Source organism: Myxine glutinosa, chromosome 6, assembly GCF_964187855.1.
Source record: "Myxine glutinosa chromosome 6, kmMyxGlut1.1, whole genome shotgun sequence".
Lineage (NCBI taxonomy): Eukaryota > Metazoa > Chordata > Myxini > Myxiniformes > Myxinidae > Myxine > Myxine glutinosa.
In genome coordinates, this window is record NC_136266.1 from 98447203 (window position 1) to 98474469 (window position 27267).

The 27267-nt window shown below is 46.8% G+C and overlaps 1 protein-coding gene across 5 annotated transcripts in view; it reads right to left on the reverse strand.

Moving 5' to 3' along the window:
• Positions 1-27267, reverse strand: part of MYO18A (myosin XVIIIA) — a 377134-nt gene that overhangs the window by 224225 nt on the left and 125642 nt on the right. For all 5 annotated transcript variants that reach the window (XM_078780216.1, XM_078780215.1, XM_078780213.1 and 2 more), the window contains 5 exons: positions 26056-26167; positions 19572-19702; positions 19253-19407; positions 11234-11357; positions 6638-6725 (listed from right to left, as the gene is read on the reverse strand). In XM_078780216.1, the coding sequence (XP_078636342.1) occupies positions 6638-6725; positions 11234-11357; positions 19253-19407; positions 19572-19702; positions 26056-26167 (610 nt within the window). The remainder of the gene's footprint in view (positions 1-6637; positions 6726-11233; positions 11358-19252; positions 19408-19571; positions 19703-26055; positions 26168-27267) is intronic.

Genomic DNA, 27267 nt, shown 5'->3' on the forward strand with positions numbered 1-27267 from the left:
TCTTGCCACTGTTGATGTCAAATGCACGAGTCTACCATTAGAAAGAGGCTGCACAAATTTGATCCACATGGGAGGTGTGCCAGGAGGAAACCTTTGCTGTCCACAAAGAACATCAGGGCAAGGCTGAAGTTTGCCAAAGAACATCAGGGCAAGACTAAAGTTTGCCAATGAACACCTCGGCAAAGACCAGCACTTCTGGAACAATGTGCTCTGGACAGATGAGTCAAAGGTAGAGCTATTTGGCCACAGTACCAGAAGACATGTTTGGCGAAAACCAAAGACAGCATTTGACCACAATAACGTGATACCAACTGTAAAGCATGGTGGTGGAAATATTATGGTTTGGGGCAGCTTTGCTGCATCAGGGCCTGGGCAGCTCACCATCATAGAATCCACTATGAATTCTTCATTGTACCAGAGAGTGCTTGAAGATAATGTGAGGCCATCTGTCTGAAAGTTAAAGCTCAACCGAAGGTGAACCTTGCAACATGACAATGACCCTAAACATACCAGTAAATCCACCAAGGAATGGCTGAAAAGAGAGAAATGGAGCGTTCTGGAATGGCCAAGTCAAAGCCCGGATCTAAATCCCATCGAGATGTTGTGGGGGGATTTGAAACGAGCTGTGCATGCAAGAAACCCCTCAAACATCGCACAGCTGAAAGAATTCTGCATGGAGTCGAGGGCAAAAAACTCTCCCAGTCGATGTCGGAGACTGGTACACAGTTATAAGAAACGCCTACTTGAGGTTGTTTCTGCCAAAGGGGGCAATACCACCTATTAGTGGTACCACCTAAGTGGGCAATACCACCTGAGCCTCTCCTCCGTGAAAGACACATGAAGCCCCACTTGGAGTTTGCAGAAAAGCACCTAAAGGACTCTCAGACTGTGAGAAACAAGATTCTGTGGTCTGATGAAACCAGGATTGAAGTGTTTAGCTTCCGTCTGGCCACTCTGCCATAATGCCCAGATCGGTGGAGTGTTGCAGTGATGGTTGTCCTTCTGGAAGTTTCTCCTATCTCCACACAGGATCTCTGGAGCTCAGCCAGTGACAATCGGGTTCTTGGTCACCTCTCTTACCAAGGCCCTTCTCCCCTGATTGCTCAGTTTGGCCGGGCGGCCAGCTCTAGGAAGAGTCCTGGTTGTTCCAAACTTCTTCCATTTAAGAATTATGGAGGCCACTGTGCTCTTGGGAACCTTCAATGCAGCAGAATTTTTTTGTAGGCTTCCCCAGATCTGTACCTCGACACAATCGTGTCTCTGAGCTCTGCAGGCAGTTCCTTCGACCTCATGGCTTGGTTTTTGCTCTGATATGCATCGTCAGCTGTGAGACCTTATATAGACAGGTAGTCAGGTTCACTATCTTAACAAATATAATTTCGTTCAAAAATTTTGGAGATTAGCAAAACTATACATTTTTGGAATATTCAGAGCATGAGGATTCCAAAAATTAATGTTTACATTTGCATAGACACCTTTTGCGAAAATACCTCTCAGGACAGTGATGAAGAGTCAGGTTCACTATGTTAACAAATATAATTCCGTTCAAAATTTTGGGAGATTAGCAAACCTGTACATTTTTGAAATCATCAGAGCATGGAGAATCCGAAAATCAATGTTGGCATTTGCACAGACACCTGCATGGCCGCCATTTTGGATTTTGAAAATGGCCGCCATAAAATACATATTGTGCGCTATCTCGGCTTATAGTCAACCTAGAAACTTAATTAAATACGCTAATCCTATGTTTTCTGGGTCAAGGAATCCAATAAAGGCCTCAAAATCGTGCTGAGAATTATAGAAAAGCAACAAACAAAGGTAATTGAAAACCATTGTCTTTATATTTGTGATATAACTGTTTTACATAATACATGATATTGCAAGTCCTTTGACGTTATAGGTTGTTATAGGAAGTTATAGGTAGTATCAGATTGAACTATAAGTCCTATACACAGGATCTACGAGGTCTATACCGTTCAGGAATATGCTTTTACAGATCTTCATCACTGTCCTGAGTGTCATTTTCGCAAAGGTGTCTACGCAAATGTAAACATTAATTTTTGGATTCCTCATGCTCTGAATATTCCAAAAATGCATAGTTTTGCTAATCTCCAAAAACTTTGAACGAAAAAACATAGTGAACCTGACTAAGGTGTGTGCCTTTCCAAATCATGTCCGATCAATTGAATTTACCACAGGTGGACTCCAATCAAGGTGCAGAAACATCTCAAACATGATCAAGAGAAATGGGAGGCACCTGAGATAAATTTCAAGTGCCATAGCAAAAGGTACGAATACTTATGTCAATGTGATATTTCAGTTTTTTTTTTTTAAATAAATTTGCAAAACTTTCTAAAATCCTGTTTTCTCTTTGTCATTATGGGGTATTGATTGTAGATTGATGAGGGAAAAAATGAATTTAAACGATTTCAGCACAAGGCTGCAACATAACAAAATGTGAAAAAAGTTAAGTGGTCTGAATACTTTCTGAATGCACTGCATATGAATATTCCGTTTGTTTTTCCTTAAAACCTTCCCTAAACTTGAGGAAGCCCCTGCACCACCCCACCCCCCTCCCCCCCCCCCCCCCATTCCTTGAACATGAACCTTTGAGTTTCCAAAAGGCGCTCTTCAAGGAAATCGTCACGAAGAGACGATCTATCACAGCGTGACGCCTAAGGCTGATGTAACAATGGTCCGGTTATTTAAAAAAAAATCCCTTATCTACACCAATAATGTGCTGGATTTACTTGTTGGTACGCCAGAAATGCTTTTTTGTCATCGGTTTTGTCCAACCAATTAGAAGCAAACTTTCATAAGTTACCCAGCTATTATACATTGTAAGAAAGCTCACGAATCGTTGTTTGGGTTGACGTCAGTTTAAACTCATTTGCATACACCTCTCAGCGACAATCGTTGCCCGACACTATTTATGGGTTAAGGGAAGATATACCCAAAGATACGTTTTTCCCCGAAGCTAAGAATTTCCTTAAGGTTTTTTTTTTGTTTGTTTGTTTTTGTATACTGAATCGAGGCTCGTGAAAGAGCTAACATTTATTTCACAAACAAATCAACCAGACAAACAAAACACACAAAAAGAGGGAGCGGAAGACAAGATGGGGAGAAAAGGGGAAGCACACAACCACAACATTTGAGAGCAGGGAGAAGTGTGGGAGGGAGAGGACTTGGGGGCAGGAGGCGTTGGAGGGGGAGGGCAGGGGGGAGAGGTATAAAACACAAGGGGACCGAAATTAGCGGGGGTAGAAAAGATCAAGGTTTTGGATGGGGGAGGATAAGAGATGGTGGTGAACAGCTGTTTTAAAGACCTGGAGGGTGCAGTGGGATTGAAGAGAGTGAGGGAGTTTGTTCCAGAGGAGGGAGAAAAGAGGCATGAAGGAGTGAAGGTGAGCAGAAAGTCTTGATTTTGGCAGTTTAACCATAAGAGGGTTGCAGGCAGATCTTGTGCGACCTGTAGGAATATTTGGGGGACAGAGCCCAGAGAGGGCTGGGGGGGCAAGGCCAGAGAGGAGTCGGTAGAAGACGGAAAGACCACCAACCTGCCTGCGGTGAGTGAGTGAAAGGCCCTTGGAGTTAGCTTCATCGCGGGAGATTCCAATGATTCTGAACGCTTTGGTTTCAACAGCGTGAAGACGGGCTAGGTGTGAGGCAGGAGCACCAGACCAGAGGGGAGAGCAGTATTCCATAGAGCTGCGGATGAAAGCCTTGTATGTGGTGAGGAGCTCAGGTGTGCCAAGGAAGGACTTCGCACGACGGAGGATGCCCAGTCGGCGACTGGCTTTGGAGGCCAGATTTGAAATGTGGTTTTCCCAGGAAAGATCATGGCAAATAGTGAGACCCAAAAGCTTGAGTGACAGAACTTCTTGGAGAGGATTATTCAGAAAGTGGATGGGAGGGTTTTCCAGTCGGTCTTTTCGGAGAGACATCGTAAGAGTGTGAGATTTATCAGGATTGAAAGACAAGTTCCATTTGTTTGCCCAGTCTGTGATTTTGTCCAGGTCTGCAGAGAGTGAGGAGGCTGCAGACTGCCGAACTGAGGGATGAGGAATGGAGCGACAGAGCGTAGAGTCGTCAGCAAAGAGATAGAGAGGATTTTCAAGAGAGTCAGAGAGATCATTGATGAAGACCAGAAAAAGCACAGGGCCCAGAACACTACCTTGGGGAACTCCAGCCTGAACAAGAAGAGGAGATGAGAGAAACCCATTCAGGGCCACACGTTGACTACGACCAGAGAGGAAGTCCGCCAGCCATGCGTGGAGATTTCCATGGATACCAAAGGAGGAGAGTTTGGTGAGCAGAGCAGGGTGCCAGACCGTATCGAAGGCACGTGAAATGTCAAGGGAGACAGCTCTAATTTCCTGTTTGGCGTTGAGGACCTCCATCCATTGTTGAGAAAGCAGAAGCAGCATGTCCAGAGTAGAGTGACCAGGTCTGAAACCAAATTGATGATCAGAGATCAAGCCATTGGAGAAGAGGAAAGATTTCATATCTGAAGCAATGATGGATTCCATGACTTTGCTGATAATTGGGAGAAGGCTGATTGGTCTGTAGTTGCTGGGATCTGTTTTTGCACCTTTTTTGTGCAAAGCGGTGATGTTGGCTGATTTCCAAGCAGATGGCAGATGACCTTGAGCAAAAGAGAGGGTGAAGAGAACAGAAAGAGGGAGTGAAAGAGCAGAATAACATGATTTTAGGACCCGTGGGCTGATGCCGTCAGGACCAGTTGCAGAATCAGAGTCGAGGGTTGACAGAAACTTTTCCACCTTGTCAGGAGGAAAGGACACAGAGTCCAGGAGCAGCTGGGTACGACTGGGTACGGTGGGTACAGAGAGGGATGGGTTTGGGACACAAGATTTAGAGGCAAACACAGAGTTGAGGTTAAGGAAATTCTTAGGAGCTGTTGCTATTCCAGGCAACCAATCAGATTAGAGATAGGACGCCTCGTCCGAAATCAAGAATTTGTAATGAACATGCGAGTTTAAATGACGCTTGTTGTATGTTGAATGGGGAACACATGCTTCCAGATGAAGGGGAAATAAAGTGATTATTGTGTAAAATTAATTCAATTCTCATTCACCATTTTATTACCTCCGCGACCGAAGGTAGGCGGAGATTATGGCACGATTGCATAAAGCATCATTAAGGGAAATTTTAATTTAGGAAATCCTTAAGAAAATCTGCGTTCAACACCAATGAAACGGGGCTTTTCTACAAGAAAAAAAGTAACAGGACGTAAATCTCCAAACAGCAGAAGGTAGCACATGGGGTCAAGACTTTCAAGGATAGTCTTGCACTTCTTTTTCATGGTAACACATCCGGTGACTTTAAATGCAAACCTTTATTGGTTTATCACACAGAACATCCACATGCTCTGAAGGGGAACCATAAAATTCAACAAAAACAAGAGGCATTTACCAGTGGTTTGGTGGTCAAATAAGAAGGCATGGATGACACGGGTGATAATCGATGACTGAATTAACAGAAGTTTTGTGCATGAAGTCAAGGAAGGAACTTCCTTCTTCAAACCTGCTGGATCAACTCAGTCTGCTTCTATGAGACCTCTTGGCTCTCCTCAATCATATACTTCAGTGGATGTTGAGGCTGTGATTCCCTGACCCCAAGAAATTAAGCCCCCGCCCTACAAATTTATATATGTATTGGTATTGCCTCTAAGATTTTTATTAACAAAAAAAAGTACAAAATATTAGTCCAAATGTTGTGTTCCGTGGCCTATCCCCATTCCCCATATCTCCATATATTGTTCCCAAATAAATCCCTATCTATCCGATAAGGTCTTAAACATGTGCAACATGTTTTTTCTGAACATGCCGTTTTCCAGGACCATAACCTCCACGTTAAGTGAGGGTTTACTGTAGATACATCACAGTAGATCCAAGAATGAACGATACTTACACAACACAGCACACACACTAGGATTTTTAAAATCCTCATGCAAATGCACAAAATAAAAAACAGGAAGATCTGAGCTCATTTTCTTCTCTTTCAAACACCAAGCAGATAAACAATAAATAAATGAAATAAAATGTTATTATGCAAATAAGCAAATATGTCCCAAATTGGTGTTGCTTGTATCAACTATGGAAGAGCAATTGATTAACAAACTGCCATCTTTTATGTCACAGAACAAACGTCGTTTTAAATGCTACTGACATAATTTTAGCTGTAATTAATATCCAATATGTTGGCCCTGTGAATATAAAAAATATGCAAATACAATAATAGTAAGAAGAAGAAGAAGATTAATTGTATTTATGTAGCGCATTTTGACTATGGATAAAAGGCACTGAGAGAAAGAGACAGATAAAGAGAGAGAGAGACAAATTTATTTTATAGTCAGGTAATAATTAAAAAAATAGTTTTATATTTTCTCTGGATGAGTTTTATGTTTTCCATCAATGGGCTGAAAATGTAATACAGCATCAATTCCTCCACCCCAAACCCAAAGCCCTCAACTGCACCCTCCCAAACCCAACTTTCCCCCTCCCCCAATGCGGATTTCCCAATGTATGCCTTCTTAAAGTGCGACTACAGACAATAGTCAGGTAACCATGAAAAAACAAGATTACAGGTAAGATTCAACTAAAAAAAGTAAACTGACCTTTGGACTCCTGTGAGGAAAAAGATTCGAGCTCACTTTCTACCCTTTCAAGTTTCTGGGTCACAACAGCAAGCTCCACATCCTTGTCCTGAAAATTGATTGAGGAAAAAAAAAAAAACACCATTATTAATATCAGTATTAATAACAAACATTAGAGGACTCCAACTCTCACAGGGAGACAACAACAAACAACAACAACGTGCATTTTAAAGGCCATTTCCCCTACTAGAGCAGGGGTTAGCCTTGCGGGCCCCATGACAATCTTCTCCATTTTGCCCTATTTTCTGCATCTCTCCTTGTTAACCCCCTTGCCCGCTTTTCTTCTTCCACCATCTTTAGCCAAGTCTTTCTCGGTCTTCCACGTCCTCTACTTCCTTCTACATTCATTTCCATCACTCTTCTCAACCAGCCACTTTCATCCTTGCTCAACACATGACCAAACCATCTCAACCTGTTCCTCTTCACGGGATCCATCACAGGCTCTATTCCCATCATCTTTCGCAATTCATCATTTGTCTTCCTCTCTCTCAACGATACTCCGCACATCCGTCGAACCATTCGCATTTCCACCCTTTCCAACCTTCGTTGCTGCTCTACGTTCATTACCCATGTCTCGCTCCCATAAATCATAACACTTCTCACACATGCAGCATACACCTTTCCCTTCAGCTTCAACGACACTCCCCTCCTCATCAGCACGCCACTCAGTTCCCGAAACTTCTTCCATGCACACCTCACTCTAGCAACCGTTGCCGAGTCTGATCCACCTTCTCCATTCAGCATTTCTCCGAGGTAGCAAAATGTTTTCACACCTTCCAGCTTCACGCCGTCTCCAAGATCCAACTCAACATTTCCTCCATCTGCAGCTCCCTCTGTGCACACCTTACATTTGAATGTAGCTGCCACACTGGTTAATGACCCTCTCAGACCACTACATTTTTGATGAACCCACTCAGCGCACATTGTATGTGCGAATGGAGTTCAGGTAACCATGAAAAAACAAGATTACAGGTAAGATTCAACTAAAAAAAGTAAACTGACCTTTGGACTCCTGTGAGGAAAGCGACTCCTGTGCATGTAAGGTGTGCACAGAGGGAGCTGCAGATGGAGGAAATGTTGAGTTGGATCTTGGACACGGCGTGAAGCTGGAAGGTGTGAAAACATTTTGCTACCTCGGAGAAATGCTGAATGGAGAAGGTGGATCAGACTCGGCAACGGTTGCTAGACTCAGCGAATGTGAGGAAAGCGAGAATGGAGCGAATGGAGAATGGTACTCAGCGAATGGAGTTCACTCCGACACCCTTCCTACACACAGCACAGGGCCACTTCCCAGTTCTTTCCACCTCACCACATGCTTTACCACTTGCCATCACCTTCGTCTTTCCGATATTCACCTTCAGACCTTTTGTCTCCATACATTCCTTCCACTTGTTCATCTTTTCCTTCAGTCCATCCATACTTTCCGCAATCAACACCAGATAATCTGCATACAACAACTCCCACGGCAAACCCTCCTTTACGTTCTGAGCCAGTACCTCCATCACAGCTACAAATAGTAGTGGACTTAGTACCGACCCCTGATGCACTCCCACCTTCACCTCAAACTCACCACTGTTCCCGTCCTTCGTCCTTACAGCTGTGCGCGCTCTTTTGTACATTGCCATCACTACTCTGATCAACCATTCCTCCACTCCTAACTTCCTCAATGCCCATGTCAATACTTTGCGTGGAACCCTATAGAATGCTTTCTCCAGATCAACAAACCCAAGAAACAACTTCTTCCTCTTCTCCATGTACTTCTGCAACTGCCTCACAATGAAAAGCGCGTCTGTCGTTCCTCTTCCTGGCATAAATCCAAACTGCATTTCGTCGATGTTCACTTTCTTCCTTATCCTCATCTCCAACACCCTTTCCAATACCTTCATTCCATGCTCCAATAACTTTATCGCTCGGTACGAGCCACAATCCAGAGGCTCACCTTTCCCCTTGTATAGAGGGACGAGGGTACTCAGTTCCCAATCCACTGGAATGTGGCCTTCTTTCACCACCAGATTACAGATCTCTGTCATTCTCTTCACACCCCAACTTCCTGCTGCCTTCAACATATCTCCCACAACTCCCGTCGGCCCTCCCGCTTTTCTACCCTTCATTGCTTTTATCGCTCCTCAACTTCCTTCTCAGTTATCTTCTCTGCCGGTCCTAAAACTGGGTTACTCTCTATGTTGCCATCCCATTCATTCTCTGTATTCAACAGCATTTCCATATATCTTTTCCATCTTCCTTTAATTCCATCTGGGTCGACAACGATTTGTCCCACTTCATCCTTCAAGCAACTCACCCCCATCACATCACACCTCTCTTTCGCTATCTGCTTTGCAATCCTGAATACTGCTTTCTGACCCTCTTCCGAATCCAAGCGTTCTCCGAACATTTTCCTACATGCCTCCTGCGCCTTTGCTACCTCTTTATTTGCAGCCTTCCTGGCTGCCTTATAACTTTCATGCTCTGCTGTTTCTGCTCCCGTACCCTTCGCCTTCTGCCACTCCTTGAACTTCTTCCTCTTCTCGTCAATCCTCTTTCCAACTTCATCATCCCACCACCATGTTTCCGAGTGCCTCGGTGGTCCTTTTGTCCATCCACATACCTCACCAACGGCTCCCAACAGACTAGCTTTCATTGACATCCAACCACTTTCAAGCTCAACCACATCATCCTCGACCCTACTCAGCCTCTCTTTTAATGCCTCCCTTACTGTCACGTCTTTCAACCTCCACACCTTCATTCTCGGTTGGTACTTCACCCGCCGAGCTCTCCTCGCACCTTTCACCCTTATGTCGCAGACAACCAAGTGGTGCTGTGAAACAGCCTCCTCCCCCGGGATCACCTTTGTGTCCCGGAGGTGCCCCCTATCTCGCCTACGCACCATCAGGTAGTCAACGGTTGTCGTCGACCCACCTAACGTATATGTAACAAGCTTATTATCCTCTTTCTGGAACTGAGAATTACAAATCAACAAATCAGCTCCATCAGCAAACTCCAAAATCCTTTCACCTTCTCCATTTCTCACACCATATCCGTAACCCCCATGAACTCCGTCAAAACCATCCATACTCCTTCCCACATGTCCATTTAGGTCTCCTCCTACCACAACAACTTCCTCATCTTTCACATTTTCCATCAGCTTCTCTATCGCACACCAGAACTTGTCCTTCTCTTCATCGCTTCGACCAACCTGCGGAGCATATCCCGAGATGACGTTCACCAAGAGCTTTCCAATCATCATTTTCACCATCATCAACCTATCACTCACTCTAGTCACACTCACCACACTGTCTACAAACTCCTCAGAAAACAGGACACCAACACCATTCATGCCCTCCAGGCACCCTTGCCACATAAACTTGTACTTCTGTCCCTGCCTACCCTTCACCATTCTCACACCACTTCCCTTCCATCTCGTCTCTTGCACACAACATATGTCCACTCTTCTTCTGACCAATACTTCCACCACTTCTCCTGATCTCCCTGTCATTGTCCCTACATTCCATGTCCCAAACCTCAGAAACCGATCTCCACTTCGGGCTGTACCCTGCCCATATGTAGTTGTAAATGTCATGGTTCTCTTTTTGAGGCAATGTTTTTATGGCCGGATGCCCTTCCTGACGCCAACCCTCTTAGTCGTCTCTTACGACACGCAGGGATACGGTGTACCTATTCTAATCCAGGGTACACACTGGGAAACGTTTAAAACATGGAAATTCTGGGGGGGGGGGGGCGGGGGGGCGGCGTCAGCATCACGGCTGCGGTTTAAACATATTTAAATAATATTTAAACAAAACCATGAAAAACAATCTGGGAAAAGTCTCTAAGTGAGAATGTGGATTTGAGAAAGCAGGAGCAGAGGTGGAAGAAAAACGAGATATAGGGGGGGGGGCACAAGTCGAGACGAGGAGGAGAACGAACAAGCACGTGTCCGGGAGGAGAGAAAGAATTAATATAGAATTTTTTTTGTTTGTTTATTTGTTTGTTCTGTTTTCAAAACGCTGGACAAAGGGTAAGATGTTCGTGAGAGGTAGGGGGGAGAAAAGAAAATCAAAGAAACAAGCAAATACTATGAAGGAAAGAACCCATATTCACAAAACACTGACGGGGGGGAGGGGGCCCGGAGAGACCAGGCCGCACGAGGCGCATGAGGCGCGAAAAAAAAACGACTAATTACACACAAATTTGCAACAACTACAAAACCAAAACCAAATAGAAACACACAAGAACACATACACAACAAAATACCCAGTGGAAATTTGACAAAGAAACGAATGGGAAAACACTCAAACTTTGATGCCATGGAGAGATCGAAGCAAGCCTCGTCGCTCGAGGGACCGGAAGACAAGACAACAAAACAGGGAGACAGGGAGACAAACAGGGAGAGAACAAAAGGTGCTTAAACTTATTAAACTTACAGGGATAAAGTTGCAATCTGGTGGTAGTATAAACATTTACATTTCAACTATGTATACGGTAATAACAAATAATGAAAGTCTTTGTGTGAGTACGAGCAAAAAAAAACTTTAGAAAATTCAATGACGAACACCATGCCTCAAGCTGTTGCTGGAGATAGGTCAGTTCTGCGGTGTGCCCATCATGTTCGCGTGCCAGCAAATCCCTTGTTGACCGCTCTGCCCGAGCCTCTTCCACAGCTTGTTGGAGCTCCATATCAAACCTGTTCCAAACATATCATGCAATTATATTTTCTGGATCATATTATGCAAAAAATGAAACCCAGTTCATAAAGCAAACTATTTACATCAGAAAACAAAATCGATATGGCAGATCATCAGACAGTTAGTAATCATAAGCAGGATGCAAATACATCTCTTAACCAGAATGACACTTGTAGAGTGCATTGTCTCACCCTGGGCGTTTTTTATAAACAAAAATACCGTCATTAACTGAACATGCTACTATTGTGGCCCGTATACCCAGATAAGTATCTCTTCCTTCCCATGTATTTCCAAACACTTACAACCTTCTCATTTTCAAAAAGCAGATTTTTTTACTTCCTCAAAAACGCTTAGACTATTCTCATTCATCACTTTTCTATCAATGCAGCTCTTATATTTAAGGCCTGGCTTTGATGAGGATTATATAGTCCATGATTGGAGCCTTCAACATTAAAAAAGAAAGAAAGAAAGAAGAATTTCATTTCAACCAATTAGGGCTGGAATACCACTTCTCTGATGATGTCATCATTATCGTAATCACCCTATATACCCGATGGGGAGTTGATGACGTAGCCAAGTTTCAATTTTTTTTATGAAGCGGTTTCAGAGAAAACGTTCCGATTTTCCCCCCATTTAATCCAATGCAGCTGCCATACCATGTGACCTATGACATCAGAGTTATCAATAAAATATTCTCTGTGGGGATCCCTCCAATGTTTAAAGTTTTGCATCGTTTGAACAAGCATTTGCAGAGAAAAACATTTTTATGGCGAAAATATTGTTATGAATTTGGTAATGCAACATCTAGAGCTAGGTAGATCTGAATAGGTAGGTATTCGGCTGTCGTGACAGGGACTCTACATGTAATAAGTTATTGATGTTCAGGCGGTTGTCGGGGTAAGATGTATGATTGTGGATCTACCTGGAGGTCCGAGTGTTAAATAGTGAGGGATTAAAGGTAACGCCCCTGTGAGTATCACCTAGTAATCAAACCTTTGTCCTTTATGGCACTGCAAACCACATAAACATTAGTTAGGTCCTTAGCGCAACATTAAATAATCCCCTTTCCCTGACAAGGACTTCGTATTAAATTGACAGGAAACCAGGTCAAAAACACCACCACAATTGGCCGCCACCGTGTACACCTCCAAAGGCCTACAAACCTGGCCGGCACGTGTTATGCCAGGACCGCAGGGTCGCGTAACGGGGGAGATGTCAGGAGTCGCGGGAGGCTTTGATTGGCTGAGGAGTGCGCAATGGGACGTCATCGGCCACCAATATAGGCGACGGTCGGACGCCATTTCAGGAGTTCGCCAGTTGAGTTGAGTTCGTGGCAGGCACTGGGAGACGCAGGCAGGCACCAGAGAGTTGAGCGGTGGTGGAGAGTTGGAGAGGACACGCCATTCCAGTCGCAGTTCGAGTGCAGTTCGGGTTGTAGGGAGTCGCAGGAGACACACGAGAGCACACCCAGTTGGCACTGAGCAGTTCGTTGGCACTTGGCTGCCAGCACTCCCGCGTCGTCGAGTCGAGTGGAGTTGAAAGGAGTCCTTCCTGTCCCTGGTCAAGTGGAGCCGCTGGCCTGCGTCGGACGCGTGGTGCTTGGAGCGAGGGGCCTCGTGGTGTGCGATCGGGCCGGAAGGAGCGGTGCTGGACACCAACAATACAAGACGACAAAGACAGATAAGCCCGATCTCCGCGTATATTTTGAACGACGGGACGTGTTGTTTTCGTGATTAATCTCCCTCGTTTGTGTTTGCTGTCAGTCGTGTGGGGACGTCCCGATTTAGGTTTATTAGAATTATTAGATTTACCGGCGGGCTTTTTCACTGGCTTTACTTTTCCTAATAAACCCTTATATTACTTTTTGTACATAATATCTGAACGCAGTTTTCCTGGGTGTTTGATTTTAATAGATAAGGTTGCGGAGCCTTCGCTGCGCCCCGCCATTCCGCGCGTTGGTGTTGAACTTGAGTCCGCCATTGAGTGTTCGCCTCGGGAGTTAAAGTCTCGCAAATCGGTCATCCGTAACTGTGGTGTTAATCACGGTTACGCGACAAGTGGTGTCAGGAGTGTAGGATTTGAACCCGTCGGACAAATTTTTTGTCCGCGGCGAGACATCGACACGGTCGGACAAATTTTTTTGTCCGCGGGGAGACATCGACACGGTCGGGCGTACATTGCGCCCGACGTTCGAACGCAAAATTTTTATAGTCGAGGCGGAGAAATTTAATAATCAATCGGGCAAACGGAGCGCGATATCGCGTCTTCGTCAAATTTAAATTGTTTCAGGAATTATTAAAATAAATACGCGCGCGGGAAACAATCTTCCGGAAAGCGGATGTCGGAAATTGATGAGATGGAAGTACGCAGCGAGGCCTCCGTCAGCGTCGGGAGTGAGCCGGAAATAGGGGAATTAGATGCAGAGGTGAGCCTTGGAACCTCCCTCGTCCCGAGCACCAACTTATCCCCCTCCCCCACCGGGGAGTCGGGAGCAGTAGGAACGGCCCCGACAACCGACCAGATGTTGGGTCAATTGCTTCGAAAAATTGACGGGCTGGAAAATAAAATGAGAAAGGAATGGAGGGAAGGAATAAAGGAAATGAGTGATCGATTGAGTATTAAAATTAATGGGCTGGCAAATAAAATGGGGGATGATGGGGAGACCGTAAGTGTACAGGTGAGCGGAGAATGTCCACAGTTCGATGGGGAATGTGTACAGGTAGATGGGGAATGCCCGCAGGTAAACGTGGAATGCCTGCAGGTAAACGTGGAGTGTCCACAGGTGAGCGGGGAAGGAAATTTGGAATGTGAGAGTTGTAATGGGGAATGTTTCCCACATTCTGGCCTGGTTGTTTATCGGGACCGTGTGGATGTCACAACACCCCAACCAGGGGATGAATTTGGAATTGTGCAGCACCAGGGCGGTGGTGCGGAGCAAGAGGGGGTAGAGTTTTTGGGGGTCCATGCAATGGAGCCGGACCAGGTATTTATTGGGGATATTGATCAAAGCCTGGCGGGGCCAGGAATGATTTGTAATGATGAGGATGATTTGATCCAGCGGCTGGAGACCTGTGACAGTCCCATGGAGGTAGAGCTTGTTCAGGCCCAAAGGAGTCTGGGGGAAGAGGTGAGTTGGTCCGAGGAGGTGGTTGGAATGACCGAGGGGACGCTCACTGTACACTGCTATTTGGAAACAGAGGCTCCAAAATTGGACAACCAGTTGGGGGAGTGTGTTGGCTCCGGGCTGGATTTGGATCTTGGAGGATCGGGAGATAGAGCTTCTGGAGATTTGGTCCCTGTAGGGAATTTGGATCAACTGCAGGGAGGGGCAGAACAACCGGTGGTAGAGGTTGTTCCCTGCAGCTGCGGTTTGGCAGTGGGAATGAAAATTTGTAAAATAAAATTTAAAATAAAATTACAATGGGAACTTGATTTGGAGCAGCCATGGTTTGGATTGGTCCCCGGGCTGCGGGATCTGGATATGGAGAGGTCATGGGTGATGGCCTCGGGCAAAAGTTGCCCCTTTCAAAATTTGGGTATGCCAGCCAGCTGGGGGGCTGTGATGGCGAGATTTGGACGTGGGGTCCAGCCTTGGGTGTCGAGGTACGACCTGGGTCCCACGGGGGGTCTGGTGGAGTGTGGCGTCCCTTGTCCGTCGGGGCGCCGTCCGAGCTGGTGGCTCGGGCCGGCAGGGTCACCGGACCCTGGTGGGGGTTAAGACCTCCAGAGGGGTCCGAGGTGGTTTCTCAAGCCTGGGTTGGCATTTATTGAGGACCACTAGGGGGAGGTGTTGTGGGTCGCGCTTTGGTGGTGGCACTGCGGATGGCCAGCTTGGGCCTGATGTAGTGACCACCCGGGCATGCGACCTGACCCCCTCTCCCTGAGACTTTGGGACAACCAGCATGTGGTGACCTGGCATGGTGGTTGGTCTATGGACGCGGGTCAAACCGAATGGACAGGGATGGAGATAGCCTGCCGGACAACCATTGGGGCATCTGTGGAACGTGATGGTGTGAGCGACCTTCCACAGATGCTCCGTTGTGATTTATGGACTCTCGGGTTGGGAAGAGAGCCATGGGGATGTGAATCGGGAGATGTGTAACGAGCCGAGCATATGGGCCATGCTCGGCTGGCATGTGTATGGCAAAGCATCCTTCTTTGGTGAGGTGAGTGAAATGTGACAAATGGTTGGCATGGGTAATCTGTGGGTTAGATGCAAATTTAAGGGTGGATTGTGAAATGCCATGGTGGACACTGTATAGTGACGCCATTATTGATCCAGGTGTGTAGACCAAAGTGTTGGAGGCTGTGATTAAATTAATAGGGTAGCAAGACACAGCTTTCAACTGGTTGCGAGGGCAACTGTGCTGATATTTGGGATGCGGGATGATGGGGATGTAGTTGTGTAGCCTGAGGGTCAACGTGGTGCTGTGCGTGTCCGAGGTGTGTGGACCATGTCTTCTGGGTGGGTCTCCTGGTGGAGCATGGCTGTTGACTGGACCTTGGTGTGGTCAAGTGTGGGTGAGCACTGGGGGGCTGCAGTTCTGTAGTCGGACTGGGGGATGATGGGGAGGTGCAGGGGACGTGGCTGTAGGGATGCCACGCACTGCGACCGTGCCCCCCAGGGCCGAGGTTGTGTGTGCGGTAGTGTGTGTTGTGGCAGCAAGTGCTCACCACATTGGCCAGCTGGGGCTGCTGCAGCTGTGTTCCTCGCAGGGGGGCCGAAGGATGGATGGTGGGTCGCACCCTTATGGACACTCATGGGCCATGTTGGCGTTTTGACTGCTCACCTTGTCCCGGTGACCCTTGCACGGTAGAGGTGCAGAGCTGTCGTGGCCATAGGTAGTTGTGTAGTGATGATCACCGTTGGATGCGGATCCACATACCTGCCAGTGTAGTGGGGACAAAAGAGAAATTTGGAAGGATTTGGTAGGCCCAATGTGAAATTTTGGGAATTGTATGGGTGGATTGCACTTTGAACCTGACCAACCTGCAACTACCTGCACTTGAGGTGAGTGTTTTGAGGAGTACTGTCCCAGGCTTCAGGATTTGCTTTGGGAAATTGGGGACATGTAATATGGAGTTGGGAGGCGGGTGTGAGTGATGACATGGCCGGTGAGGGGATGGAATGGGAGCCACAGTGTCTTGTGGGTGGCGTATGTTTTTGTATTGTGGTTAGGTGTTTTGATGTGGTCGTGAGAGTGGAACCTGGAGAGTGTGTGATGATTATTGGAGATAATGAGGGGTGATAATTGTGCTTTTGGAAATGTGCTTTTGGGAAGATGTGATGGTTTAAATGTGAACTGGGGGAATTTCACATGTAGCAGGCCATGGCAAGCCTTGTAACACCTTTTACACCATCTATGGAATTGTACTGAATTGTGCTGAGTTGTGTGGAGAATTGAATGGCAGTGGGGGAGGAAGTGTGTTTTGGGGTCTTGTGGGTGGGGAAGGTGTGTGTGTCCGCAGGTACAGAGCAAGCTCTGAGGAGCGATGCCTGCGGGCCCCCCTCTGCGGCAATTACCCCTGGCAGCCGGTGGTAACTGGAAATTGGAGCTCGTCGGTGGAGGGTCTGGTTGGGCGCCGCGGGGTGAGGAAGTCCCCCGGTGACCCGTGTTGCTGCGCGAAAGCAGGAGGCAAAGGAGCCTGGTGTGTGTGGAGACCCTCACCGGCGAGGTAACGGCGGAAAGGGGCTGTTGGGCTGTCATGGGGCCAAGAGGTGAAGGGGGGGGGGGCAATGAACTTGTAAGTCGGTTGACTTGTTTTTGGGACTGCGGGCACCACAGCCTGATGCGCCCCCACCATCTTTTTGTGCGGTACCTCCCCGCTGCCTAGTTGAGGAGTGCACACACACGTGAATGACATCAATGCCATGGTCCTGAAGGGGGTGTATTGGGAATAAGTGCTTCGTTGATTTTTGCAATGCCTTGATGACCTATGGAATGAGAATGAGTGGTTAAGGGGTCTGTGTTGCATGAATGTGGGCGAAATCCACCGAGCCGTGTCACTCACCTGTAACATCTGGACAGGGCACGTGGAAATTTAGTGGGATGCATTGGGGATGGCCCCGCAGGTGAGGTTGTGTCTTGTGGCATCCACCGGGGGACGCGGTCTGTAGACCGGGGTATGTACAAAGGTTAGAGTTTTGAGTTTGGAAAGATGGTTAAGTTTTGTGGTTAAGTTAGTGTTGTGTGTTGTTGTTTCCTCCCTCCACAGGAACAATGAAGAAGATGTACATACTTGCATGATGGTTAAGGGGTTCAGCATGTTAAGGAAGTGTAGGTAGGTAGTCCGACTCACTTCCCACAGCCCTTCCTGATTTATTTCATAGGTTAATTAAGTGTGTGACAGTAAGTGTTAAGGCTGGAATGGTAGCCCTGCGGTGAACCTTGCAGGAGCTACGGTTCCAGGGGGGGGGCTGTGTTATGAATTTGGTAATGCAACATCTAGAGCTAGGTAGATCTGAATAGGTAGGTATTCGGCTGTCGTGACAGGGACTCTACATGTAATAAGTTATTGATGTTCAGGCGGTTGTCGGGGTAAGATGTATGATTGTGGATCTACCTGGAGGTCCGAGTGTTAAATAGTGAGGGATTAAAGGTAACGCCCCTGTGAGTATCACCTAGTAATCAAACCTTTGTCCTTTATGGCACTGCAAACCACATAAACATTAGTTAGGTCCTTAGCGCAACATTAAATAATCCCCTTTCCCTGACAAGGACTTCGTATTAAATTGACAGGAAACCAGGTCAAAAACACCACCACAATTGGCCGCCACCGTGTACACCTCCAAAGGCCTACAAACCTGGCCGGCACGTGTTATGCCAGGACCGCAGGGTCGCGTAACGGGGGAGATGTCAGGAGTCGCGGGAGGCTTTGATTGGCTGAGGAGTGCGCAATGGGACGTCATCGGCCACCAATATAGGCGACGGTCGGACGCCATTTCAGGAGTTCGCCAGTTGAGTTGAGTTCGTGGCAGGCACTGGGAGACGCAGGCAGGCACCAGAGAGTTGAGCGGTGGTGGAGAGTTGGAGAGGACACGCCATTCCAGTCGCAGTTCGAGTGCAGTTCGGGTTGTAGGGAGTCGCAGGAGACACACGAGAGCACACCCAGTTGGCACTGAGCAGTTCGTTGGCACTTGGCTGCCAGCACTCCCGCGTCGTCGAGTCGAGTGGAGTTGAAAGGAGTCCTTCCTGTCCCTGGTCAAGTGGAGCCGCTGGCCTGCGTCGGACGCGTGGTGCTTGGAGCGAGGGGCCTCGTGGTGTGCGATCGGGCCGGAAGGAGCGGTGCTGGACACCAACAATACAAGACGACAAAGACAGATAAGCCCGATCTCCGCGTATATTTTGAACGACGGGACGTGTTGTTTTCGTGATTAATCTCCCTCGTTTGTGTTTGCTGTCAGTCGTGTGGGGACGTCCCGATTTAGGTTTATTAGAATTATTAGATTTACCGGCGGGCTTTTTCACTGGCTTTACTTTTCCTAATAAACCCTTATATTACTTTTTGTACATAATATCTGAACGCAGTTTTCCTGGGTGTTTGATTTTAATAGATAAGGTTGCGGAGCCTTCGCTGCGCCCCGCCATTCCGCGCGTTGGTGTTGAACTTGAGTCCGCCATTGAGTGTTCGCCTCGGGAGTTAAAGTCTCGCAAATCGGTCATCCGTAACTGTGGTGTTAATCACGGTTACGCGACAATATATAGATGCGGACACACGCACACATGAGCATTACAATAGTCTCACATCTCCTTGGGGGCGACACTAACAATATTGCTTGAATATCCTTGAGGCCACAGTGCCTGAACATGAACTTTGGTTTTAGACGAGAAAGACCGAGGACACCTTACACCACAACGTGCTCCCTTGGGTGCACACAACATCAACCTCTTACCGCCTTTGTCGCTTTTCGAGGTCATGGTTGCGGCTCTGCTGTCCTTCTAGGTGGAGCTTGGTGTCCTGAAGCTCCTCAGTGAGCCGATGACACCTACGTTTTGCCTGCTGTGCCACTCGCTCGAGCTCTTCTCGTTCAGCCTGCTCATCTGTCAACTGTGCATCAATGTATATCATTAAATGGGTAATATTAGGTACTGTCTCAAAGGTAATTGAGAATGAAGAGGTGGAAGACTAAAGCAAAGAGAAAGTGTAGGGTACTTGAGAAGAGCAAGGACAGCTAAGGAGAGAGAAAAATGGATCATGTGAAGAGTTCTTACCTTCCTTTCCAGCTGCCTGTGCAGTTGCTGCTCTGCCTCTAACTTGTCCTCAAACTCTTGCTGCAAACGTTTCTTTGCCAAGTCCGCCTCTCGCCGCACGCGCTCCAAGCGCATCCGCCATTCGCTCTCAGCTGAACAAAGAAATAAAAATAAATAAATGAAATTAATTTATATAAAATCACAACATGTAAAGAAAAATAAATGTCGTTCACAAAAGACACCACATCATACAATGAAAGTGAATAATGGGAAATATACATTAATAATAAAAGAGAATGCGTGTCAGTTAGTTAGTGTGCATGTCTCCTCCATAACGCCAAACGGCCTGAAATCGGCAAGTTTCCGATAGTGAAATCTGGCGGCCCGAAACCTTGCATGCATACTGTTACGTTTGTGGGAGTAAATGATAAAATACCATAGTACAGGCAGGATTGTGTAGGTATAACATGGACCGTGGACGAGTAGGAGACATCTTGATGTACTAAGTAGGGAAACTGGAGCTTAATTGTTTATGCGTCTTCACATGGTGGGGGGGGGGGGGGGGGGGGGGTTGGCGTGGATGACCAAAGCCGGCAGGCCACGCCCCGAAGTTCGACACGAAGCTCGGCCATTGGTCGGGGTGACATCAGAGTGAGAAGGTCCAAGCAGGAGAGGGGAAGAAGGAGAGTCTCTCTAGGTCATTTTTGTTTCTGGCGTTCGGCTGTGGCTGGCTCATGTGCGCTTGCGAGAAGACTTTTCGGAGCTTTGTGTGAACTTTTGCAACGTTGGAGGAAGGGGTGATTTATTGGTCGGTGGTGCTATTCGGGGGAGCTGAAGGCCGTGTTGTGCTCGCTGGCCAGGAATTGAGAGAAGGGCGTTTTGGCAGCCGCTTGACGGGTCTTTGTGCGTCGACGCCGTCGGCCGGCACCATTTTGGGTACTCCAGCGTAGGAGGCATCGGGACCGGACCATCGCCATCACCTATATAAACATCCTCGATGAGACCAGAGCTGAGTACCAGCCGACTTAAAGAAACATTTCATTTTATCTTATTTTATCTTTCCCCTTGTTGTTATTTGTGTCTGAGCGGAGGATCCTCAAAGTAGGAATTTCGATTATTTTACCTCAACCTTTATTTCGCTTCACATTAACTTTCATTAAATCATTATTGGAGCATTTTAAATTTGTCGTGTCATGTTTCTTTGTTCATGCATTTGGGAATCAACCCGTGTAGCTTCTGTTCAGGGAAGCACCTCGCCTCCTTCCATCCCACGCGCGCCATAAAAATAACAGCCAATAATTCGGCTGTTTGCCTCGGAAATTAAAGACCGTCCGGCTATTCGTCCAAGGCTGGTATTCATCGGCTAAGGACTTGACAATACGAAAGGAACTCCAGGGCAGTGCATGAAGGAAATCTGGGTGCTTGGGGAAATTTAAACACCCCTTTTGAAGATTAACCAGCTGAATAGATTAAAACCAAAACAGGCATTATCCTTGGTCAGCACACTATCCCTCGCAGGGGTTTAAACTTTGTTTTGGCCTAATCAAAAACGCTTTGACTTGGAACAAGCTGCAACTGTTTCTGTAAGATTAAGTGCTCAAAAATATTTTTTTTCACTTTCCTCACATAACATTGAATGTCTGATCTTCATACAGTGCATTCAGAAAGTATTCAGACCCCTTTAATTTTTTCACATTTTGGTATGTTGCAGCCTTATGCTGAAATCGTTTAAATTAATTTTTTCCCTCATCAATCTACACTCAATACCCCATAATGACAAAGAGAAAACAGGATTTTAGAAATTTTGCAAATTTATTAAAAAGAAAAAACTGAAATATCACATTGACATAAGTATTCAGACCCTTAACTCAGTACTTAGTTGAAGCACCTTTGGCAGCTATTACAGCCTCGAGTCTTCTTTGGTATGACGCGACAAGCTTTGCACACCTGGATTTGGGGATTTTCTGCCATTCTTCTCTGCAGATCCTCTCAAGCTCTGTCAGGTTGGATGGGGACCGTCAGTGGACAGGCATTTTCAGGTTTCTCCAGAAATGTTCGATTGGGTTCAAGTTTCACTTTCCTGGCTGGGCCACTCAAGGGCCACTCTGGCTGGGCCACTCAAGGACCTTCACAGAGTTGTCCCGAAGCCACTCCTGCGTTGTCGTGGCCATGTGCTTCGGGCCATTGTCCTGTTGGAAGGTGTACCTTCGGCCCAGTCTAACATCCTGAGCGATCTGTTTCAGGTTTTCATTAAGGATATCTCTGTACTTTGCTCTGTTCATTGTTCCCTCAACCCTAACCCTAGCCAGTCCCCCAGTCCCTGCTGCTGAAAAACACCCCCACAGCATGATGGTGCCACCACCATGCTTCACCGTTGGGATGGTATTGGGCAGGTGATGAGTGGTGCCTGGTTTCCTCCAGACATGATGCTTAGAATTGAGGCCAAACAGTTCAATCTTGGTTTCATCAGACCACAGAATCTTGTTTCTCACAGTCTGAGAGTCCTTCAGGTGCTTTTTTGCAAACTCTAAGCGGGCTTTCATGTGTCTTTCACTGAGGAGAGGCTTCCGTCTGGCTACTCTGCCATAAAGCCCAGATCGGTGGGGTGTTGCAGTGATGGTTGTCCTTCTGGAAGTTTCTCCCATCTCCACACAGGATCTCTGGAGCTCAGCCAGAGTGACCATCTGGTTCTTGGTCACCTCTCTTTCCAAGGCCCTTCTCCCCCGATTGCTCAGTTTGGCCGGGCGGCCAGCTCTAGGAAGAGTCCTGGTTGTTCCAAACTTCTTCCATTTAAGAATTATGGAGGCCACTGTGCTTTTGGGAACCTTCAATGCAGCAGAATTTTTTTTGTAGGCTTCCCCAGATCTGTGCCTCGACACATTCCTGTCTCTGAGCTCTGCGGGCAGTTCCTTCGACCTCATGGCTTGGTTTTTGCTCTGATATGCATTGTCAGCTGTGAGACCTTATACAGACAGGTGTGTGCCTTTCCAAATCATGTCCAATCAATTGAATTTACCACAGCTGGACTCCAATCAAGGTGTAGAAACATCTCAAAGATGATCAAGAGAAATGGGAGGCACATGAGCTAAATTTAAAGTGTCATAGCAAAGGGTCTGAATACTTATGTCAATGTGATATTTCAGTTTTTTCTTTTTAATAAATTTGCAAAACTTTCTAAAATCCTGTTTTCTCTTTGTCATTATTTTGTATTGAGTGTAGATTGATGAGGGAAAAAATGAATTTAAACGATTTCAGCATTAGGCTGCAACATAGAAAATGTGAAAAAAGTGAAGGGGTCTGAATACTTTCTGAATGCACTGTACATATAAATTGCTGTATACATCGCTTTTGTAGGTGCCTCTCACCTCAAATTAGGAGCTTAATTAGGAGCCTAAAATTAGGTGTTTTCAAATCGGAGCTTGGAGCAATTTTATGCATTATACGATACGACATTATGTGACAGAGACGGGGGCAGTATTGAAGTCATGGGAAGGAAGCAACGGCGAGCTGGAGCTACTGAATTATGTGGAGGGGAAAGTTGAGATGGTGGAGATCACGGAAGGGGAAGTGCGCAAGGCAATGATGAGGTGTGTACACTACAGAGATGATAATTAGAGCACATAAGTCAGAGTCAGTTGGACGAAGAGGTTGTGGAATGCATGTATGAGAGAGGGTTAAATTCCGGAGGATTGGAAAAAAGGGTTAATTGTGCAGATATAGAAGGAGATGGGATGTTCATCTGCATCTGCATCTCTGCATCTCCACTCTGTGTGGAGATGGGAGAAGGCGATGTTCAACATCTAGGGAAGTACAGGGGATTACTCTCCTTAGTCATGTCATGAAGGTGCTGGAGATGATTCTGGATGGAGGATGAAGAAGAGTGTGGAGATGCAGATTGGAGAAGAACAGCAGGGGGTTTAGAAAGGGTAGGGGAATGACAGATGGGATGTTCACTCTGAGACAGATGGTGGAGAAAAAGTTGTAGGTGCGAGGTGAAATGGCATTGGGATTTGTGGACCTGGAGAAGACCTATGACACTGTCCCGAGAGAGATAGTGATGGTGACACTGAGATGGATGGAAGTGGCAGAAGCAGAAGTTAGGTTGGTGGAAGCGATGTGCAAGGGAATGAATGGAAGAGTTTTGGTGGGTCCGATGATGTCTGAGGAGTTCAGTGTGAACATCGATTTCAGGCAGGGAAACATTCTCAGCCCACTCATGTTTATCATGGTGATAGATCTGGTAACCAGGAAGGTGAACATAAGGAGTAGCTTGGGGAGGATGTTGTATGCAGACTTCTGCTTCGGACTTGTAAACAAAGGAGGTAGGGGCGGAGAGGTTGATAATGAGGGGTGAGAAAGGGGGGCGGTGGGTTGAGAACATGAGGTCACAGTGTGTGCATGTTTCGTGGGTCCCCTGCTATCGATACAATGAGAGCCGTTTGTCACCATTTTTCTCAGACTGCTGAATGGATCTTCGGAAAACTTTTAGAGGTTCATCAGTGAGTGCCGTGGAGTGTTTTGGGCAAAACAAAAGTGAATTGTTATTTTGGGGGTTTTTTCGATTTTTTAAAATCGCTCTATGGTGCTCAATCAGCCTTTGTAGCTATGTGAGAGGAAATATTAAATCATCCCCGATTAGTGTGTGTGTGTGTGTGTGTGTGTGTGTGTGTGTGTGTGTTATTATATTAAATATAAATTTTCCTTTGGGGGTGCAGGGAAGTGTTTTGGGCACCCACAAGAAATAGAAAAAAACCAAATTGATTTCTTCAAAATGCCAACAGGATTAGAACATCACTGGGCAACGCTGGGTACTCCTGCTGGTTCTCAATAAATGTCATGTCATCAACATACTTAACGGCTAGGATATGATCATAGTTATTGAGTTGAGTCATTGATTGCATCATTCATTTGTGCAAAAAAACAGAGGGCCTAATTTGGTACCTGAGGGTTCCATTTCCAGATGAGGTATTATTATGATGAGGATGAGGTATTTCCAGATGAGGTTGTATCTTTGAGCTCTTTCATCGAAGAAAATTGTACACTGTACTTGTTATAATGGCCTTTTTCTGCATGTTCATTGGTACGCAATTTAATTGTATTACAATGTACTATTTTGCAGCCATTTCTGTATTCTCTGTTTGAATGTCTATGTTTCGTTGAATAAAACCATCTTCAACTCCTACGACTCCTACTACTCCTCCAACTACTCCTCCTACTACTCCTCCAACTACTCCTCCAACTACTCCTCCAACTACTCCTCCAACTACTCCTCCTACTACTCCTCCTACTACTCCTCCTACTACTACTCCAACTCCTCCTCCTACTACTCCTCCTCCAACTCCTCCTCCTACTACTCTTCCTCCTACTACTCCAACTACTCCTCCTACTACTCCAACTACTACTCCTCCTACTACTCCTCCTCCTACTACTACTACTACCACTTGCCAAGCCGCCCGTTCCTTCCTTATCAGCGGTTTTGAATGGAGTGCTTGATTTGAGTGCTTGCCGCTTGGCAAACGCTCGACAAGAAATTTGGTAACTGAACACACCACAGATTCATTACATGGCGACGAAGATAAACATCTATATCGATACCATTACTTATTTCGGCCATATCGATAAATTTGTCCCTTCGTGGTGCAGATTTCGACACAACACGCGGCAATGACGAGACTCACGAAACTCTGATTAGTAGGAATCGAAAGCTGGTTTTACTTTAATTATATATTTTCCCCGAACGTGCTTAAAATCATTTTATTGACTGTCAGTAACGAGGAGGTGGGTGGAGGCAGGGGAAGGGGTGGGAGTCTGGAGGGAAGGGAAGGGGTGGGATGAGGGAGGGGAGGAGGAGGGAGGTGAAGGGATGTGGTGGGAGTCCGGAGGGAGAGTGAGTGGGAGGAGGGAGGGGAAGAGTGAGAATCCGAAGGAAGATGGGGTGGGAGGAGGCAGGGGGGGGGGGGTACGATGAGGGAGAGGAAGGAGTGGGGTGGGAGTCCGGAGTGAGGAGTGAGGGGAGGGGTAGGTTGAGTTGACAGGCGGTGGGAGGATGGAGGAGGAGTGAGAGTATGTAGGAAGGTGAGGTGGGAGGAGGGGTGAGAGTATGGAGAAAGGTGACGTGGGAGGAGGCAGGAGGAGGGGTGAGAGTATGGAGGAAGGTGAGGTGGGAGGAGGCAGGAGGCGGGGTGAGAGTATGGAGGAAGGTGGGGTGGGAGAGGGAAAGGGGTGGGGTGGGAGTCCGGAGGAAGGGTGGGTGGTAGTCCAGACGGAGGAGTGAGGGGAGGGGTGGGGTGGGGTGGGTTTTCGGAGGTGGGAGTGGGAGGGGGGAAGAGGTGGGAGGAGGGACCCGGCATTGCTCATCAACACCAGGTACCTTTGCAAATTACAAATAAGGTTCAAATAAATAGTATCTTTGAAAACCATTCAGTGGTGGAGAGATTTTGGACTTCACCAAGATATTGACAATCTCACTATCATCAAACAGAGAACACACAATTGACATCCAAACCTTCATCTGTATCATCCATTTCTCCATTGATCTCAGGCGTTTGCAACACACGGGACTCCATCACTTCTGCTTCCATTTGCTTCACCTGCTTTTGCGTTCCATCGAGCTTGTTCTGCACGAAAGTCAAACAAAATTTTGCTCTTAAAAGCTGTTATTCCCTGCATTTTGACTCGAGCAAAAGAATGTGGCGAGAGACGCAGGGAAATAATGAGGTCCCTTGGGAAAGGGGGTGGAAAGTGATCCACAAGACTCGCAGAAAGTCGGAGGGGTGGAGGGGATTGACAGGCCTCGTTGGAAGAGAGCCCTTTGGAGGACGAAGGGGAGGAAGTATTTGAGAAGGCTTGTAGAGAAGAAACCAAGAGGAGGTGGAGAGAGAAGGTTAACAGGGACTGTGGTAAGGAAGCAGGGGGGCAGGGTCGACAGCTTGCATCAAATAATCCAATGAAGGGAGGCGGGAGTGAGAGAGGCAGGGGGGGGGGGGGGGAGGTGGGAGAATAATTGATAGGGTTTGTGGCAAAGGAGCCGAGAGGGGGGGGGGGGGTGACAGGCCTTGGAGCAAGGGAACCTAAAAGACAGTTTGAGAAGAGGGATTGTAGTCAAGTCTGGCTGCGCCGAGATGGGTGAGGCAGAAGCATTGGTGCTATTTGTCCCCTTGGTGTGAAACTGGCCATAAAGTCTCCCAGCTGGTTATCCAATGAGTGACAAGATAAACAACTAAATTAAAATTCTGGGTGTGGTTCCCATGCAAGTCTCTCGATCAAATTAAACTACAAAGTTTAAATTGTGAAAAATAATTCAATTTGTTTTATTACAACTGCCAGTTTGAAATCGAGAGATTATTACTAGAAGCTCGGATAAGCCTATCCTGTGGATGAATCACATATCCGGTGAATTAAAATGTATCCACTGGATAGCATCTCGTAACCGGGCCCAGGCGTTGAACAGAAGTCTATTCGTCCAGGTGTGTCATTCCTTGGATGGAAGTTTAACTGTGCGTTCAGACTGCAGACATTAGTTGGCTAGCACCATGGCCAAATTCAAAATTCCTGCCATAACCTACAGAGGGAATTACATCAACGGCACAGCTGTGCCTTCAGCCAATGATGCTACCCCTCAGCCTTGTGCTGCATACAAAAGAAGAGAAGGGACTGCATGAAATAAAAGAAGAAAGAAATGAAGGAGATGTGCAATCAAGCCTCGGGACAATGAGCG